This window comes from Nannobrachium achirus (assembly GCF_963921795.1).
Source record: "Nannobrachium achirus genome assembly, chromosome: 21".
Lineage (NCBI taxonomy): Eukaryota > Metazoa > Chordata > Actinopteri > Myctophiformes > Myctophidae > Nannobrachium > Nannobrachium achirus.
In genome coordinates, this window is record NC_137828.1 from 15,474,936 (window position 1) to 15,489,387 (window position 14,452).

The 14,452-nt window shown below is 43.7% G+C and overlaps 1 protein-coding gene across 1 annotated transcript in view; it reads left to right on the forward strand.

Moving 5' to 3' along the window:
• reck (reversion-inducing-cysteine-rich protein with kazal motifs) overlaps positions 1-14,452 on the forward strand; it is a 224,212-nt gene that overhangs the window by 179,988 nt on the left and 29,772 nt on the right. The window contains exons 18-19 of the mRNA XM_080752182.1: positions 889-1,099; positions 5,801-5,874. Of these exons, the coding sequence (XP_080608308.1) occupies positions 889-1,099; positions 5,801-5,874 (285 nt within the window). The remainder of the gene's footprint in view (positions 1-888; positions 1,100-5,800; positions 5,875-14,452) is intronic.

The window sequence follows — 14,452 nt, forward strand, 5'->3', positions numbered from 1 at the left end:
GTCCAATATCAGAGGCAGAAATTGTGAAAATAGCCGATCTACATGCTCACAACGCTGCGTGTTAGCATTTAGAGTTATGGGTTTTAACATGGGTTATTATATTACTGTTGCCAATTGGTATAGGGGTGGGTGGCCTTTTCTTTGGTTTGGACTTTTAAACTGGTGTTGATGTAGCCTGGCGGGCCATCCCACATACTGCGTTCACTCACTCATTCCTTCCCGTAGAGTTATAATAAGTAGTTCCTTCCCCAGTATCAGGTTCCGTGTATAGGCAGCGACTATGAGAAATTGGCCCCGATCATTTTCTGATCGGGGCCAATCAGTGAATGCGTTTCAACCGCAGTCCGCAAAACAAGTGAAAAGCTTCCCCTGATTGGTCCATGTGTAGATGGTGACGTAGATGTTTGCTGCAGCATTTTCAAAACAACATGGCTGCCCTCGATGCAACAAGTGTAACAGTTAACGCTGAAACAATAAAACAAGCAATAAGTGACGTTATTTCAGAGTTGGAATCAATTACAACAATTAAAAAGGAACAGGAGTATGCGCTAGCGGAGCTCATCGGCCGACAAGACGTCTTTGTTTGCCGTTCTTCCGACTGGCTGCACTTTGATGACAGATGTTTTGCTACGCTGATTGGTTAGAGGGGTCTGTCTGTCAAGGCAAATACTCTCACCCACTTTTCAAGCTGCCTATAGGCCGAAGGCCAGACCTCATACTGGGGAAGGAATGAGTGAGTGAACGCAGTATGTGGGATGGCCCGCCAGGCTCGTGTTGATGTGGTTGTGTTGAAAATGAACCGAACTGAACTGTGCGTGTTCCTCCTCTCTCTCTCTCTCTCTCTCTCTCTCTCTCTCTCTCTCTCTCTCTCTCTTTCTCCCCGTGCAGGAGGCGTGCAGGAGGCCGGGTCCGGTGTGCGGCCACAACGGCGAGACGTACAACACGGTGTGCGAGGCCTTCTCGGACCGCGTGGCCATGGACTACGAGGGGGCGTGCCACGCCGTGGGCGTGGTGTCTGTCCCGCCCAGCGACTCTGGCTGCAGCATCATCCGCTGCCCGCCTCTGTCCACCGCCGGCTGTGTCCCCGTCACACCCCCCGGTGAGTCCGTTCAGTTCAATTCAATGGAGCTACATTGCCAAAGCAAGTGTAAAAAGAAAACAGTTAAAAATGGGAAACATAATATACATACAGTATTGTGTAAGTAAGCCATTTACCATGAGAGGGAGTAGGTTGTTGGCTGATTTCGCCGAGTGCTACACAACCCTGAAAAAGTGGTAAATCAGCCAACAACCCACGACCCTCGAATGGTAAATTGCTTTTCTACCACTTCTACCATATAAATGAAAGAAAACACAGTTGTAACTTGCAAGATTATTTAGTTACAATCATGCAACACAACAGTGGGTGGGGTCCATGAGCCAACTCAAGGTTGTTGACTGATTTACCACTGTTTTAAGCCAATCAGAATACAGTATCTGACCACAAAAAGTGGTAGAAACAGAGCTATGTCGCATTGTGTCATTTTATATATACAGGGTATAAAGCATTTGGAACAAATAGCAGTATCGTTTTTTTTTTTTTTGTTGTTTTTTCAATACAATTTAAATGATAGCAGCTCTGTTTCATACTGTATGTGCAATAAGTCTAGATGTCAATCAATGGTTTGTGGTCCTTAGGGTAGTTGCGACCGTAGGTCGCACTTACTACAGAAAGCTGCTCGAGGTGTCCGTGCGTCCGTCAGTCAGTCACACCTCACACGTCACACTTTTGCCCTGCTCATATCTCGGCCACCGTTGGCCCGATCCATGCCAAAATTTCCACACAAACTCCTTGCCTGCCAAACTACAACCTCCAAGGACCCCCAGAGTTCCAGGGACCCCCAGGTCCCTGGGGGACCCCCAGGTGTAAAAAAAATACCAAATGTGCAAAAATTACCAAATGACCACCCCAACGGGGCTGCTCACGGGGAATTCCCGGGGACCACCCACTCCTGGTGCTCCAGAACGGATGCAAAAGTGGTGGCGCCCCCAGTGGAGGACCCCCTGCCACTGCAGCTCACATAAAATGCCGTAACTCGGGCTAGGAGCGTCCGGGAGAGCCGGGGCCGGTACCTAATCGTCCGCCAAGGCAACGCGGACACCCCACCCCTCATTTCTCACATGGCCCTCTTCTAGCGCCACCTACAGGCCGATTTTTAAAACACATTTTTGGCCACTGCTCCTACAGTTTTGCCCCTCAAATCACGGAAATCACTACACACTATGTCTACACTCATGTCATCAACATGGATCCGGAAGTTTTTGGAAAAACAATTTTTTGCCCTATTTGTGGAGATAAGTGACCTACGGTCGCTTATCTCCCGATTAGGGAGTCTTACTGGTTGTGTTCCAGTCTCTAGTCTTCTTTTGTCGCAACAGTTCACAAATCTTGCTGCTGTGTTCGCACATTGTTCTATTTCTCCCAGTAGGTGTGGGACTTTTTTGTCATGAGTCCCACTTGTACTCACATGTTTTACTTAGGTAAAAAGTATCAATACTGGAATGTAGAAATACTCTGTTACAAGTAAATGTCCGGAATGAAACATTTACTTGAGTAAAGGTACAAAAGCATTGGCATCAAAATGTACTTAAAGTACCAAAAGTAAAAGTACTCATTAGGCAGAATGTCATTTTTTTTTTTAATGTATACAGATCTTTTGAAAATAGCAGATCTGCAAGCTCGCAATGCGTCGCATCACGACGCATTGTGAGCTTGTAGATCGGATGTTTATAGGGCTGAAAGTGGTAAATGAATGTTTTTTAGTAATAATCGAAATATTCAAAGTAACTTGTAACTAAAGTGTTCAAATTTGGAGTAAAAGTACAGGGGGTCCAGGACCCCCTGTGGAAGACCCCTGGTATTAGCTACTCATTTTTGTTATCAGAGACAAGCTACAAAAACCTTTATGCTTCAAGTTAAGTATGATCTAATTTAACATTGTTCTGGAGCAGGAACAGAGCAAGGACTGTAATAAGTACTGAGATAGGCTCAGGGGTCATTCCGGGGGTCCCAGGTGAGGAAAGACCCCAGCCAAAAGTCAGAAAGGTATTCTGGCAGCTTCAAAAGGGCAATATATGAACTTGTTTTAAAATGTACAAAACAACTCTAATATTATGACTGGCTGGCGTGCTGTTCTGGGAGGTCCCAAAATAGATGACCCCCCAGAAAGGGGATGGGAGTCTGGAAAATTTGACACCCATCGTTTGGTCCCTATAAAAACCAAAACAGCAAAAGCAAAATCAATTTTAGCAAAAAGAAAATCTTACGGAAGTACACATTGTAAGTCTGCTTCACTTAATCAATTTAAATATAAGCTTCGAACCCACCTAATGAAATAAATTAACAATTCACGTAGTCTTCCAATCCTACACCCACACACACTTGCATCTACCTTTTTCGTTTTCTATTATGTCTTTTTTCTTTTCAGATTGTAAATCCATTTGTTGTGTTTTGTTTTTGTCGTTATGATGTTTGTTCTTTTTATTTCTGACTATTTTGTATTGTTAAATGAAGTGAGATTAACCTTATAAACCCCACAGGGTTTTCTAAATCTCACCTGCACAACCCAACTCAATATGCTGTTGCTTCAAATGTGTAGTTTTTAAATAAATGTGCAAATAATAAAAGAAAAAATAAATAAAAAAAGGTTTCCACCACCGACCAAAGAAAGTAACCGTAGTCAATTTGATTTATTTAGAAAAAGTTTTATTCTCAGGTACCTCTAGAAACAACAACACCGCCCCCATAGTATGGGGGCGGTGTTTTTGTGTACTGCAGCCCCACTTAGGCATCTATCTATTTATGTCACTGTATATCTGGCCAGTCTACTTAAGTACAGTTTTGAGGTATTTGTACTTTACTTGAGTATTTCCAATTTCCAATACTTCTACTCCACTACATTTATTTGAAAACATTAGTTACTAATTACTTTGCAGATATAGGGCCCTATTTTGAACGTGGTATGGTATGCGCTCGTGTATTATTTAAGTCCGGTCGCATATGATTGTGGCGAGCAACACCCTCATATGCGTTGTTTTGCAATTAAGACGTGGGAGCTAAGTCATATCAACGGGCTGTGCGGTGCCCGCACGCATATTTAATGTATGGGGAGGTAACCTATGTAAATCAACCTGCGCTGTGCGGCCAGTGCAATTATGAAGGTCGAGTAACTGAAGCAAATAACGCATATCCTTAGACGTGCTTTCTTCACCTTTTATGCGCTAAATGACAGACTGGGCGGCAGCAGCCTTGCTTCACAAGAAACAGCAGATAGCAGGCCTATATAGTCTACCCTATAATTCAGCCACATTTCGTCATTCTGTTCTGATTAAAACAAAACAAAAAATCCATTCCTTCTTCTGTACCAGTCATATGGCTCCTCCATGAAAGATATAATGCTAATATGGGACTTCGGGGATTTCTTTTATTTAATTATTATAGGTTGGCAAGAGCGGATTTTGGATGGATCTCTTTAATTTTTTTAAATCGCTTCATAATTGCCCGATCTATGAGGAATCAATCTGCTGTTTTGCTTTGCTTCATATAGATGCGTGATTTGCGATGCGTCGCGCCAAGCCGCCAAAGAAGAAAAAAAAAAAAGCTCTCGAAGCACTGTAGGCTGGTATACATGGCATGTTTACAGCTTTTAGGTCTAAATATGTTTTTTTTTTTGGGACACACATGTACATTATGTGCTACAGTGCAAGGACATGCAGCAGCCGGGGGCATATACGGGGGCTGCCATCACCTTGCTGTAGGCTGATGAATGAATGAATGAATTAATGAATTAAACAGCTATAGTCCTATTCTTTTACATCTCTGTCATTTTTGGTCTAATTTTACAAATGTAAATTTCTAAATAATAAATGAAATGTATTTATTATTACTGTACTCAATATCAAACTAAATCAGGTGGGATATGTTTTATTTCGTTTAATTAGGCGTACTGGTTCCATCAGATTCTTTTTTTTTTTTTTTTTTTTGGCAGGAGGCCGCAGTGCCTTTCCGTAGCCTATTAATTAATAGGCCACTATACGTCCATTGTTCACTCAACAAGGCCAGCCTATGTCACACTGACACGCTGGCATGAGATGAGAGAGACAAATAGATGTGTGGACGTGACAAAAAAAGTATTATATTAATATAGCCTTCCTTCTCTCTCTCGCTCTCTCGCTCTCTCTCTCTCTCTCTCTCGCCTTTTTTTCTCTATATGCAAACAATGTCGGTTCTAATAAAACAGACCTTATTGAGTGTGAGATATTTATAAGCATGATATCACTGTGATATGTGAATAAGCATTAGCCCCCCCATCCTCTGGTTTTATGCCAGTTAAATGGAATGACGGACGAGCTTCTGATTGGTGAATGTACCTACCACGGTCATGCCATCGGTTTCCTCAGGAAAGCACACCCATGAATAATTTTTCACGTGGTGAGCGCACAATTACCATCATCGCAAATCACATAATCAGCTGCTGATCGTTATTCATGCGTCAAAGGCGATAGTCGGCAGTCGGCATCTCCTTAGCACGGCCCTTAATTACCGTCTTCTTAATCGAGCCCCTAAATTCATATATTATAAAACGTACATTAATCCACCGTAGCCCTATTTTATACCTAGGCTATTTGCAGTGATGGGCAGTACTTCATATGGGTCTTTCTGAAATTACGCTTCTGTGTTGAGCCCCAAAACCGTGTCCAATGTGTTCTTTTGGTTATTCCAATGTTGTGACTCGCTGTCCTCTGTGTGATGGCCGTGCAGGAGCGTGCTGTCCTGTGTGTGCTGGCATGCTGCAGATCCTCTGGAGCCAGGACCAGATCAACATCTTTGCCAAGGTAATCCATCACAAAACAAATCAAAACCAAAAAAGAAAAACCGTTGTGTTGCTCTAGTGTCGGGTGAAAGTCTTGTACGATGAAGCAGGGCTTACACATTTGGAACTTGGAGATACGAGGTTTCTGCCTGACAGTGACGATATCCAAAACTATCACTTTTCAGGAATGGGTCCAATGTCGTTATTATCATAGACACAAGCTCTTGTTACTTTTCACTGGTTTAGTATTTAGAAAACCCAAACACTTAAAGCGGCACTTTTTTTTTATGAATTGGTCTCACCAGTTTAACATTCACTAAGTTAGCATTCACCAGCGTCGGCAGGTTAGCATTTCACCAGGTTAGCAATAACCAGCGTTAGTTTTAATCCTAGAGTTATACTGAGGTTAGGGTTGGTGTATCTCCGCCCCCCCCCCCCCGACTTTCGTCACCTCCGCGCAGCCAATCACAAGCTTCTGCTGCCTTAACCCATTTGCATTGTTGATACACTCGGACTGGAAGACCTGCAAAAAACACTCTCCCTTATTGAGACATCTAGATCGTGTCAAAGGTCATGACTCACCTAGACACAAAGGATCTGACACAAATCTTGCCCTGATGTGATGGTCGAGATTCAGTTAATCACCTTGAGTAAGCAGACAGACTCTTATTTGCTCAATGGCAAAAATGTGAGCACTGGGTTCAAATCTGGGGTAGAAGAGGGACGTTCCCACCGAGCATTTCTAGGACTATTATCCGGTTATTACACCACACGTCTAAAAAGAGTGTTATAAAGGTCTAGAATTGAAAGTTTTTTAGTCGGCTATATTTAAACTAGACGACTATTAGACCGATAAAAGTCGGCTATATTTAGCCGTTAACGGCCGTCGAAAGTAGTGAAAAGAAGGACATCGGTGAGGTTTGAACTGGTGATCTATTGGTATTGAGACCAGGACTTTACCCCTGAGCCACAAGGCCTGTTCTAGATGAGTGGGCGTTTTGCACTATTAGTAAGTAACATCGCCTCCCACCGTTGGTTTTGGGTTACGTTTTTGAGTTTTCTGATAATGCAAATAGTTGTATTGATGAATAGCTATTAAAATTATTTTTATCTAATCAATATTATTGAATAATGGTGTGGTCGGGGGTTTGGGGAGACAACTGTGTGCGTGTGGGTGTTGTTGTCAGAATGAATTATGTAATTCTCTGCCCAAAGAGAGAACTTATCGTGTATTGCTGCCTCCCATCAGTTTCTAGTTAGGCACTGCACTGCCTGACTGACTGAGGTGGCTATTTGATCGTATATTTTGGTTTCTTTTTGAAAAATCTCTAAATCTCATCTAGATCTAAACTATACTTAATAATGATCAACGGATATTATAATTATGTTAGTCCAATATTAGGAGATCAGTTATGCACATTACTGTTGTTTTTTTTAATAAATAGTTATTGAATTATGGAATAAATTGCAAAGTATGTATTCGGTGTGAATACAACCGTAATCTAGCTGGTTGAAATGACGGCTAAAAAATAACTAGTCATGTAATATCCGACTATTGCTCAGTGGGTTACATAGTGCAGCTTTAAATACATTAATTTTATCCCCATCTTGGGCTGAAGATCAATCCATTAGCACTAAAAAGCCCTTTCAGAGTTGAGTAGAGGCTGTATTGAAGTTGAGTGACAGGTTGATTACAGCTCAGTAGTATAAATATCCTGGTAAAAATGGCCTCCATGCTGTAAATGACTTGAACGCATGTGTTGCCATGATCACTGGCTGACGTGGTAGAGAGAGTGGACATGGTGAAAGTGGCCTCGCATTGCTTCTTTTTTACAGAAATGTTCTCTTCCGGGGGTCTGCCTGGCACAAAACACTTTCAAATGGGCGGTCCGTGGCAAAATACAGTACATTTCAATTCGGGGGTCCCTGACACAAAACGGTTTGAGAACCACTGCTATACTACAGCAGTGGTTCCCAACCTGTGGGTCGGGACCCCCAAATTATTTTGGAGTGGTCCCCAGATGATTAACTTAATGTGCAACATTGTTTTCTCACTCAACAGTGATCAAACCAACATAAAGTTTAAGTGTATAGAGGGTATATGCACAACTTAAGGACCCTTTAATACCTGTAAAATGACAAATTAAACATTGGCCAAATTGTCAAATATTAGACGCAGAAATTGTGAAAATAGCCGATCTACATGCTCACAAGCGTTGTGAGCATGTAGATCGCCTATTTTCACAATAGCACCGTGTTATACAAAATGTAATGTCTCAACTCTTAGTGCTCTTCAGGGTGGGGGTCCCCAGTTAAAATATGATTATTTCGGGGGTCACGGCCTGAAAAGGTTGAGAACCACTGCTCTACAGTAGCCTATACACGCATATACATCTCTGTAACATCCCTGTCAAATTCCCAGCAGGCCCTGCCTGCCTTACTGTAGCCTGCTTAGCACCCGCACTTTTACGCCTCACACCCCGGGCCATGTCTACATGAGCACACGTGCACGTTTGTTGTGGCTCGGTGGGCCTGGCTGGCATCTGAATCTAATCCGCTTAATTGCTTGGCAAAGCCCGCTGCCGCGTCTGTGACTCCGCCACGCTTCTAATCTCTTACACAAACACATCTCAGGGAAGAAAAAAAGAACCCCAGTGTTAAGTCTGCTAATGCCTCACAAATAAGCCAAGTGGAGGTGGTGTGAAGCGGACCGTGCGCGGGTACACAGGATTATTATTAGTCTGACTAAGTGGAACATGGTTCAGGCAGTCACTCTGTAATAGTGCAGTGGCTCTCAAACTTTTCAGGCCGCGACACCCAAAAGAATCATATTTTAACACCCTGACGAGCACTAAGAGTTGAGGCATTACATTTTGTATAACACGGTTCTATTGTGAAAATAGCAGCTATTTTCACAATTTCTGCCTCTAATATTTGACAATTTGGCCAATGTTTAATTTGTCATTTCAGAGGTATTAAAAAGTCCTCAAATTGTCACTTTAGAAATGTGCAGATACCCTCTATACACTTAAACTTTATGTTGGTGTGTTTACTGTTTGAGTGAGGAAAACAATGTTGCACATTAAGTTAATCATCTGGGGACCCCCCTCAAAATAATTTGGGGACCCCCCTGGGGGTTCCCGACCCACAGGTTGAGAACCACTGCAGTAGTGCAGGTCAACGTATCAACACCAGACACCACAATATCGATCGATATCAATAAACAGCGACGAAATGCATGTAGTCAGGCAGGTGCACACATAGGCTTGAGCCTATGCCCTTTTAGCCATCTGTAACATGTGCCCTCTCCAGACCATGAATGCAGTTTTCACTATATGGTAAAAGAAACCGATTATGCTTAGTTCAGTGTGGTATCATGCACCGAAAACAGCCGACCTCCTGAGCTTGGAGGTCGGCTAATTTCTGCTATTTTCGATATTTTCACCAAAAGGCCCTTTTCGGAATTTCAGCCCCTGCCTCTCTAACATTCTCTGCACGTCCCTGTCCCTGCATGTATTTACTTTCCAGCGCTGTGTGCATGCTGAGGAAAAGCGATTTCAGCGGTAGAGGGAGGGAGGAGGGCTCTCTGCACCCTCTTCAGTGGATTTTTTTAAAATTATTCATTGATTTTCTCATTCGTTTCCTTCTGTTTCATTAGTGTGATTCAACTTGCATTCAAGCTCAACCTCAAAGACTTCTCACTGCACGATCAGACTCGTGGTTGGGGTTGTTTTAGGGCTCTGAGCTCCCAAAATTATGATCTAGACCAGTGTTTCTCAAACTTTCAAATTTCAAGGTCTCCCCCAGTGTACACAGTCAGAGTTAGACTTGTATGGGTCAATTTAGACCCCCCTAAAGATTAATATAACATAATTAAATAATGTGATCATTCCCACTTGAACATCATCAAGTGGGAACTTAAAGTATACTAGTCAGTTCCATTCCATCCAACACCAGGGACGGATTAACCCCCGCACGGGCCCTGGTCCGATCATATTTTAGGGGTCCCCCACCCCCCCACCATAACGCCCCTCCCTCCCGACGCTCACTACCAGCTCGGATTTTAAGCTATAATGATCATCTGTGGGTCAAGAAAGCACCTGTAGACAACAGAGGATGGGGCCCACACATTTGATATTTTTTTAACTTATACATTGGATTTTAGTAAATTGGCAATGACCACGTGGCCCAGTTCCCCCAAGGGCCCCTGAGAGCCAAGGGCCCCTGGGCCCGGGCCCAACGGCCCAGTGGATAATCCAGCCCTGTCCCAACACAATCAATTGATTGGTCGTCAGATGGGTGGGCTGTGAACACTTTCAGATTCTCAAGTAGGCCCTGATCCAGAAAGAGTGGACTGATTGATTGAATACCTTACGAACAAGATCCTTAACAGCACGTGTAGGAAAGCTGAGAGGGAGACAGCATAGGAGAGAAACAGTAGGACAGCTGAGAGGGAGACAGCGTAGGATAGATAAACAACAGGACAGCTGAGAGGGAGACAGCGTAGGATAGATAAACAAAGGACAGCTGAGAGGGAGACAGCGTAGGATAGATAAACAACAGGACAGCTGAGAGGGAGACAGCGTAGGATAGATAAACAAAGGACAGCTGAGAGGGAGACAGCGTAGGATAGATAAACAAAGGACAGCTGAGAGGGAGACAGCGTAGGATAGATAAACAACAGGACAGCTGAGAGGGAGACAGCGTAGGATAGATAAACAAAGGACAGCTGAGAGGGAGACAGCGTAGGATAGATAAACAAAGGACAGCTGAGAGGGAGACAGCGTAGGATAGATAAACAACAGGACAGCTGAGAGGGAGACAGCGTAGGATAGATAAACAAAGGACAGCTGAGAGGGAGACAGCGTAGGATAGATAAACAACAGGACAGCTGAGAGGGAGACAGCGTAGGATAGATAAACAACAGGACAGCTGAGAGGGAGACAGCGTAGGATAGATAAACAAAGGACAGCTGAGAGGGAGACAGCGTAGGATAGATAAACAAAGGACAGCTGAGAGGGAGACAGCGTAGGATAGATAAACAACAGGACAGCTGAGAGGGAGACAGCGTAGGATAGATAAACAACAGGACAGCTGAGAGGGAGACAGCGTAGGATAGATAAACAACAGGACAGCTGAGAGGGAGACAGCGTAGGATAGATAAACAAAGGACAGCTGAGAGGGAGACAGCGTAGGATAGATAAACAACAGGACAGCTGAGAGGGAGACAGCGTAGGATAGATAAACAACAGGACAGCTGAGAGGGAGACAGCGTAGGATAGATAAACAACAGGACAGCTGAGAGGGAGACAGCGTAGGATAGATAAACAAAGGACAGCTGAGAGGGAGACAGCGTAGGATAGATAAACAACAGGACAGCTGAGAGGGAGACAGCGTAGGATAGATAAACAAAGGACAGCTGAGAGGGAGACAGCGTAGGATAGATAAACAAAGGACAGCTGAGAGGGAGACAGCGTAGGATAGATAAACAAAGGACAGCTGAGAGGGAGACAGCGTAGGATAGATAAACAACAGGACAGCTGAGAGGGAGACAGCGTAGGATAGATAAACAAAGGACAGCTGAGAGGGAGACAGCGTAGGATAGATAAACAAAGGACAGCTGAGAGGGAGACAGCGTAGGATAGATAAACAACAGGACAGCTGAGAGGGAGACAGCGTAGGATAGATAAACAACAGGACAGCTGAGAGGGAGACAGCGTAGGATAGATAAACAAAGGACAGCTGAGAGGGAGACAGCGTAGGATAGATAAACAAAGGACAGCTGAGAGGGAGACAGCGTAGGATAGATAAACAACAGGACAGCTGAGAGGGAGACAGCGTAGGATAGATAAACAAAGGACAGCTGAGAGGGAGACAGCGTAGGATAGATAAACAACAGGACAGCTGAGAGGGAGACAGCGTAGGATAGATAAACAACAGGACAGCTGAGAGGGAGACAGCGTAGGATAGATAAACAAAGGACAGCTGAGAGGGAGACAGCGTAGGATAGATAAACAACAGGACAGCTGAGAGGGAGACAGCGTAGGATAGATAAACAACAGGACAGCTGAGAGGGAGACAGCGTAGGATAGATTAACAACAGGACAGCTGAGAGGGAGACAGCGTAGGATAGATAAACAACAGGACAGCTGAGAGGGAGACAGCGTAGGATAGATAAACAACAGGACAGCTGAGAGGGAGACAGCGTAGGATAGATAAACAAAGGACAGCTGAGAGGGAGACAGCGTAGGATAGATAAACAACAGGACAGCTGAGAGGGAGACAGCGTAGGATAGATAAACAACAGGACAGCTGAGAGGGAGACAGCGTAGGATAGATAAACAACAGGACAGCTGAGAGGGAGACAGCGTAGGATAGATAAACAACAGGACAGCTGAGAGGGAGACAGCGTAGGTGTTAAGCTTAGTGTCAGAAATAATTACAGCTGCGATTGGCATTCCAATTACAGTAGCAGTTGGTTGCCATGGAGACTACATACAGATGTGCCATTTCAACTCTTCGTGGTTTCCTGCTCTTTTCCTGCAAATGCATTATTTCCACAGGTTTCTGTCCCTGTTTTGCCTTTCTATTTTGTATGGAGAATGGAGTAGCCTTACATTAAGACGGCCCTGCAGTGACTTCCGCATTGTGACGTGGGACGGCTGCAGGAGCGTCTTACCGACTTGTCTGACAGGTCGGGGGCATGGTCGGCAAAACTGCAATTGCGGCTCTACACAAGCACAAATGCGAAATATAGCACACCGCAGAAGTTCTGGAAGATGTATGCGACTTGCAGAACTTCTGCGGAAGCCTTGTTTAATGTATTAGTCCGTATTTTTTAAATAAAATGAATTTTTACTAAGTGTACTGGTTTAGTTAAACATGGCTGCACTTATCACTTGACGTTCATCCATTCCCCCATTCGCTCATACAAGGACATGACTAGAGATGTTACCGATCAATCGGCAATGGATCGGATCGGGCCGATCAAAGCATGATCGGCGATAATCGGTGGTTTAGATCAAAAGGTAAATTCACCGATCCGATCGGATCGGTGCATCTGATCAACCAGCCGTTCAGTATGCCCACTTGAGGCCATTTTGGGGTATTGATTTCCACAGTGCTGAAGGAATAATTAGTTACTGCTATGATAATAAATACATAGTAATGCTGGTAAATAACTATAAGGCAAATATATAAATGAATTCATGAGTGAATGAATGAAATAAAGTTAAAACATTAACATTTAGAAAATATAAATAATAACTTGATCGGATCGGTGATTGATCGGGATCGGGTGATCAAACTTTTGTGATCGGTGCTCGGTGATCGGTTCCGTATGCACAATAATGCTTTCCAGCCACCAACGGGCGCTGTTGCAGCTAACATTGTAGCAAACGAGGAAAAGCAGTACACTTGGTAAAAACTAATTTTATCTAAAAATACGGACTAATACATTAAACAAGGCTTCCGCAGAAGTCGCAGAAGTCGCATACATCTTGCAGAACTTCTGCGGTGTGCTATATTTCGCATTTGTGCTTGTGTAGAGCCGCAATTGCAGTTTTGCCGACCATGCCCCCAAACTGTCTGACAAGTCGGTAAGACGCTTCTGCCGTCGCCCCAACATCACAATGCGAAAGTCTCGGCAGAATGCATCTTAATGTAAGGCTAGAGAATGGAGCATATTTTTTCAGAAACCCGCAAAATGGCAAGAAACCACTCCATTCCCATTGAAAAGCAGAATCAACCTTCATAGGTAGATATAAAGTCAGAGAAGGTCATACAAATGTAAAATCAATCAATCAATCAGATTAGTTCAGGTTATGAAAACAGGTTACATATCCCAGCTGCCCTCTGGTCGATATAGGTGTGCTGTCCATGGTCGACTGTTGTCCCTTTCTTTGTTTCTTTTTCTTTGTACCTTAGTTCAAGGCTGGCTGCAGCTGCTTAGTCTGCTTGGTGCAAGACTTGCACAACACCAAAAAATGTATGATGATAGACAGAAACTAAAAAAATCTATTTTCTGAACTTTTTTACCTGCAACATCATCGGTGCCATGTGCTGTAATCACTTATATATCGTCGTTGTCGGGTGGAAACCTCGCATCTCCAAGTTTCAAATGTGTACGTTCTTCCGCAAAGTAAAGCCCTGCTTTATCATACAAGGCCCACAAAAGTAGTGAAAACAGCAGATCTACAAGCACACAACGCCTCGCGGTGCGGGGCGTTGTGTGCTTGTAGATCGGCTGTTTTCACTAGTTTAAATCATTTTTAAAATGATAAATGCAAAACGAATGGTTTTGGACATACAAGGTTTTCACCCGACAACGACGATATATTTTCCATGCACTAACCGTCACCTGTATGTATTGCAATAGGAAGAAAACACTCAATTTTTAAACTCTCATCGCTAATTCATCTCTTTCAGGAGTGCTTCTTTCTTGCTGTAGATGCTTGTCTGTTGTTTTTCTTTCTTTTTCTTTGTGGACTTGACGTTGCATTATACAACAAGGTAGTTCCGACCAAGCACTCTGATTGGTTGAAATAGGCTCTCGGTGCCCGTGCTCAAACGAGCATGACCTGACCTAGCCGTTCTCAAAC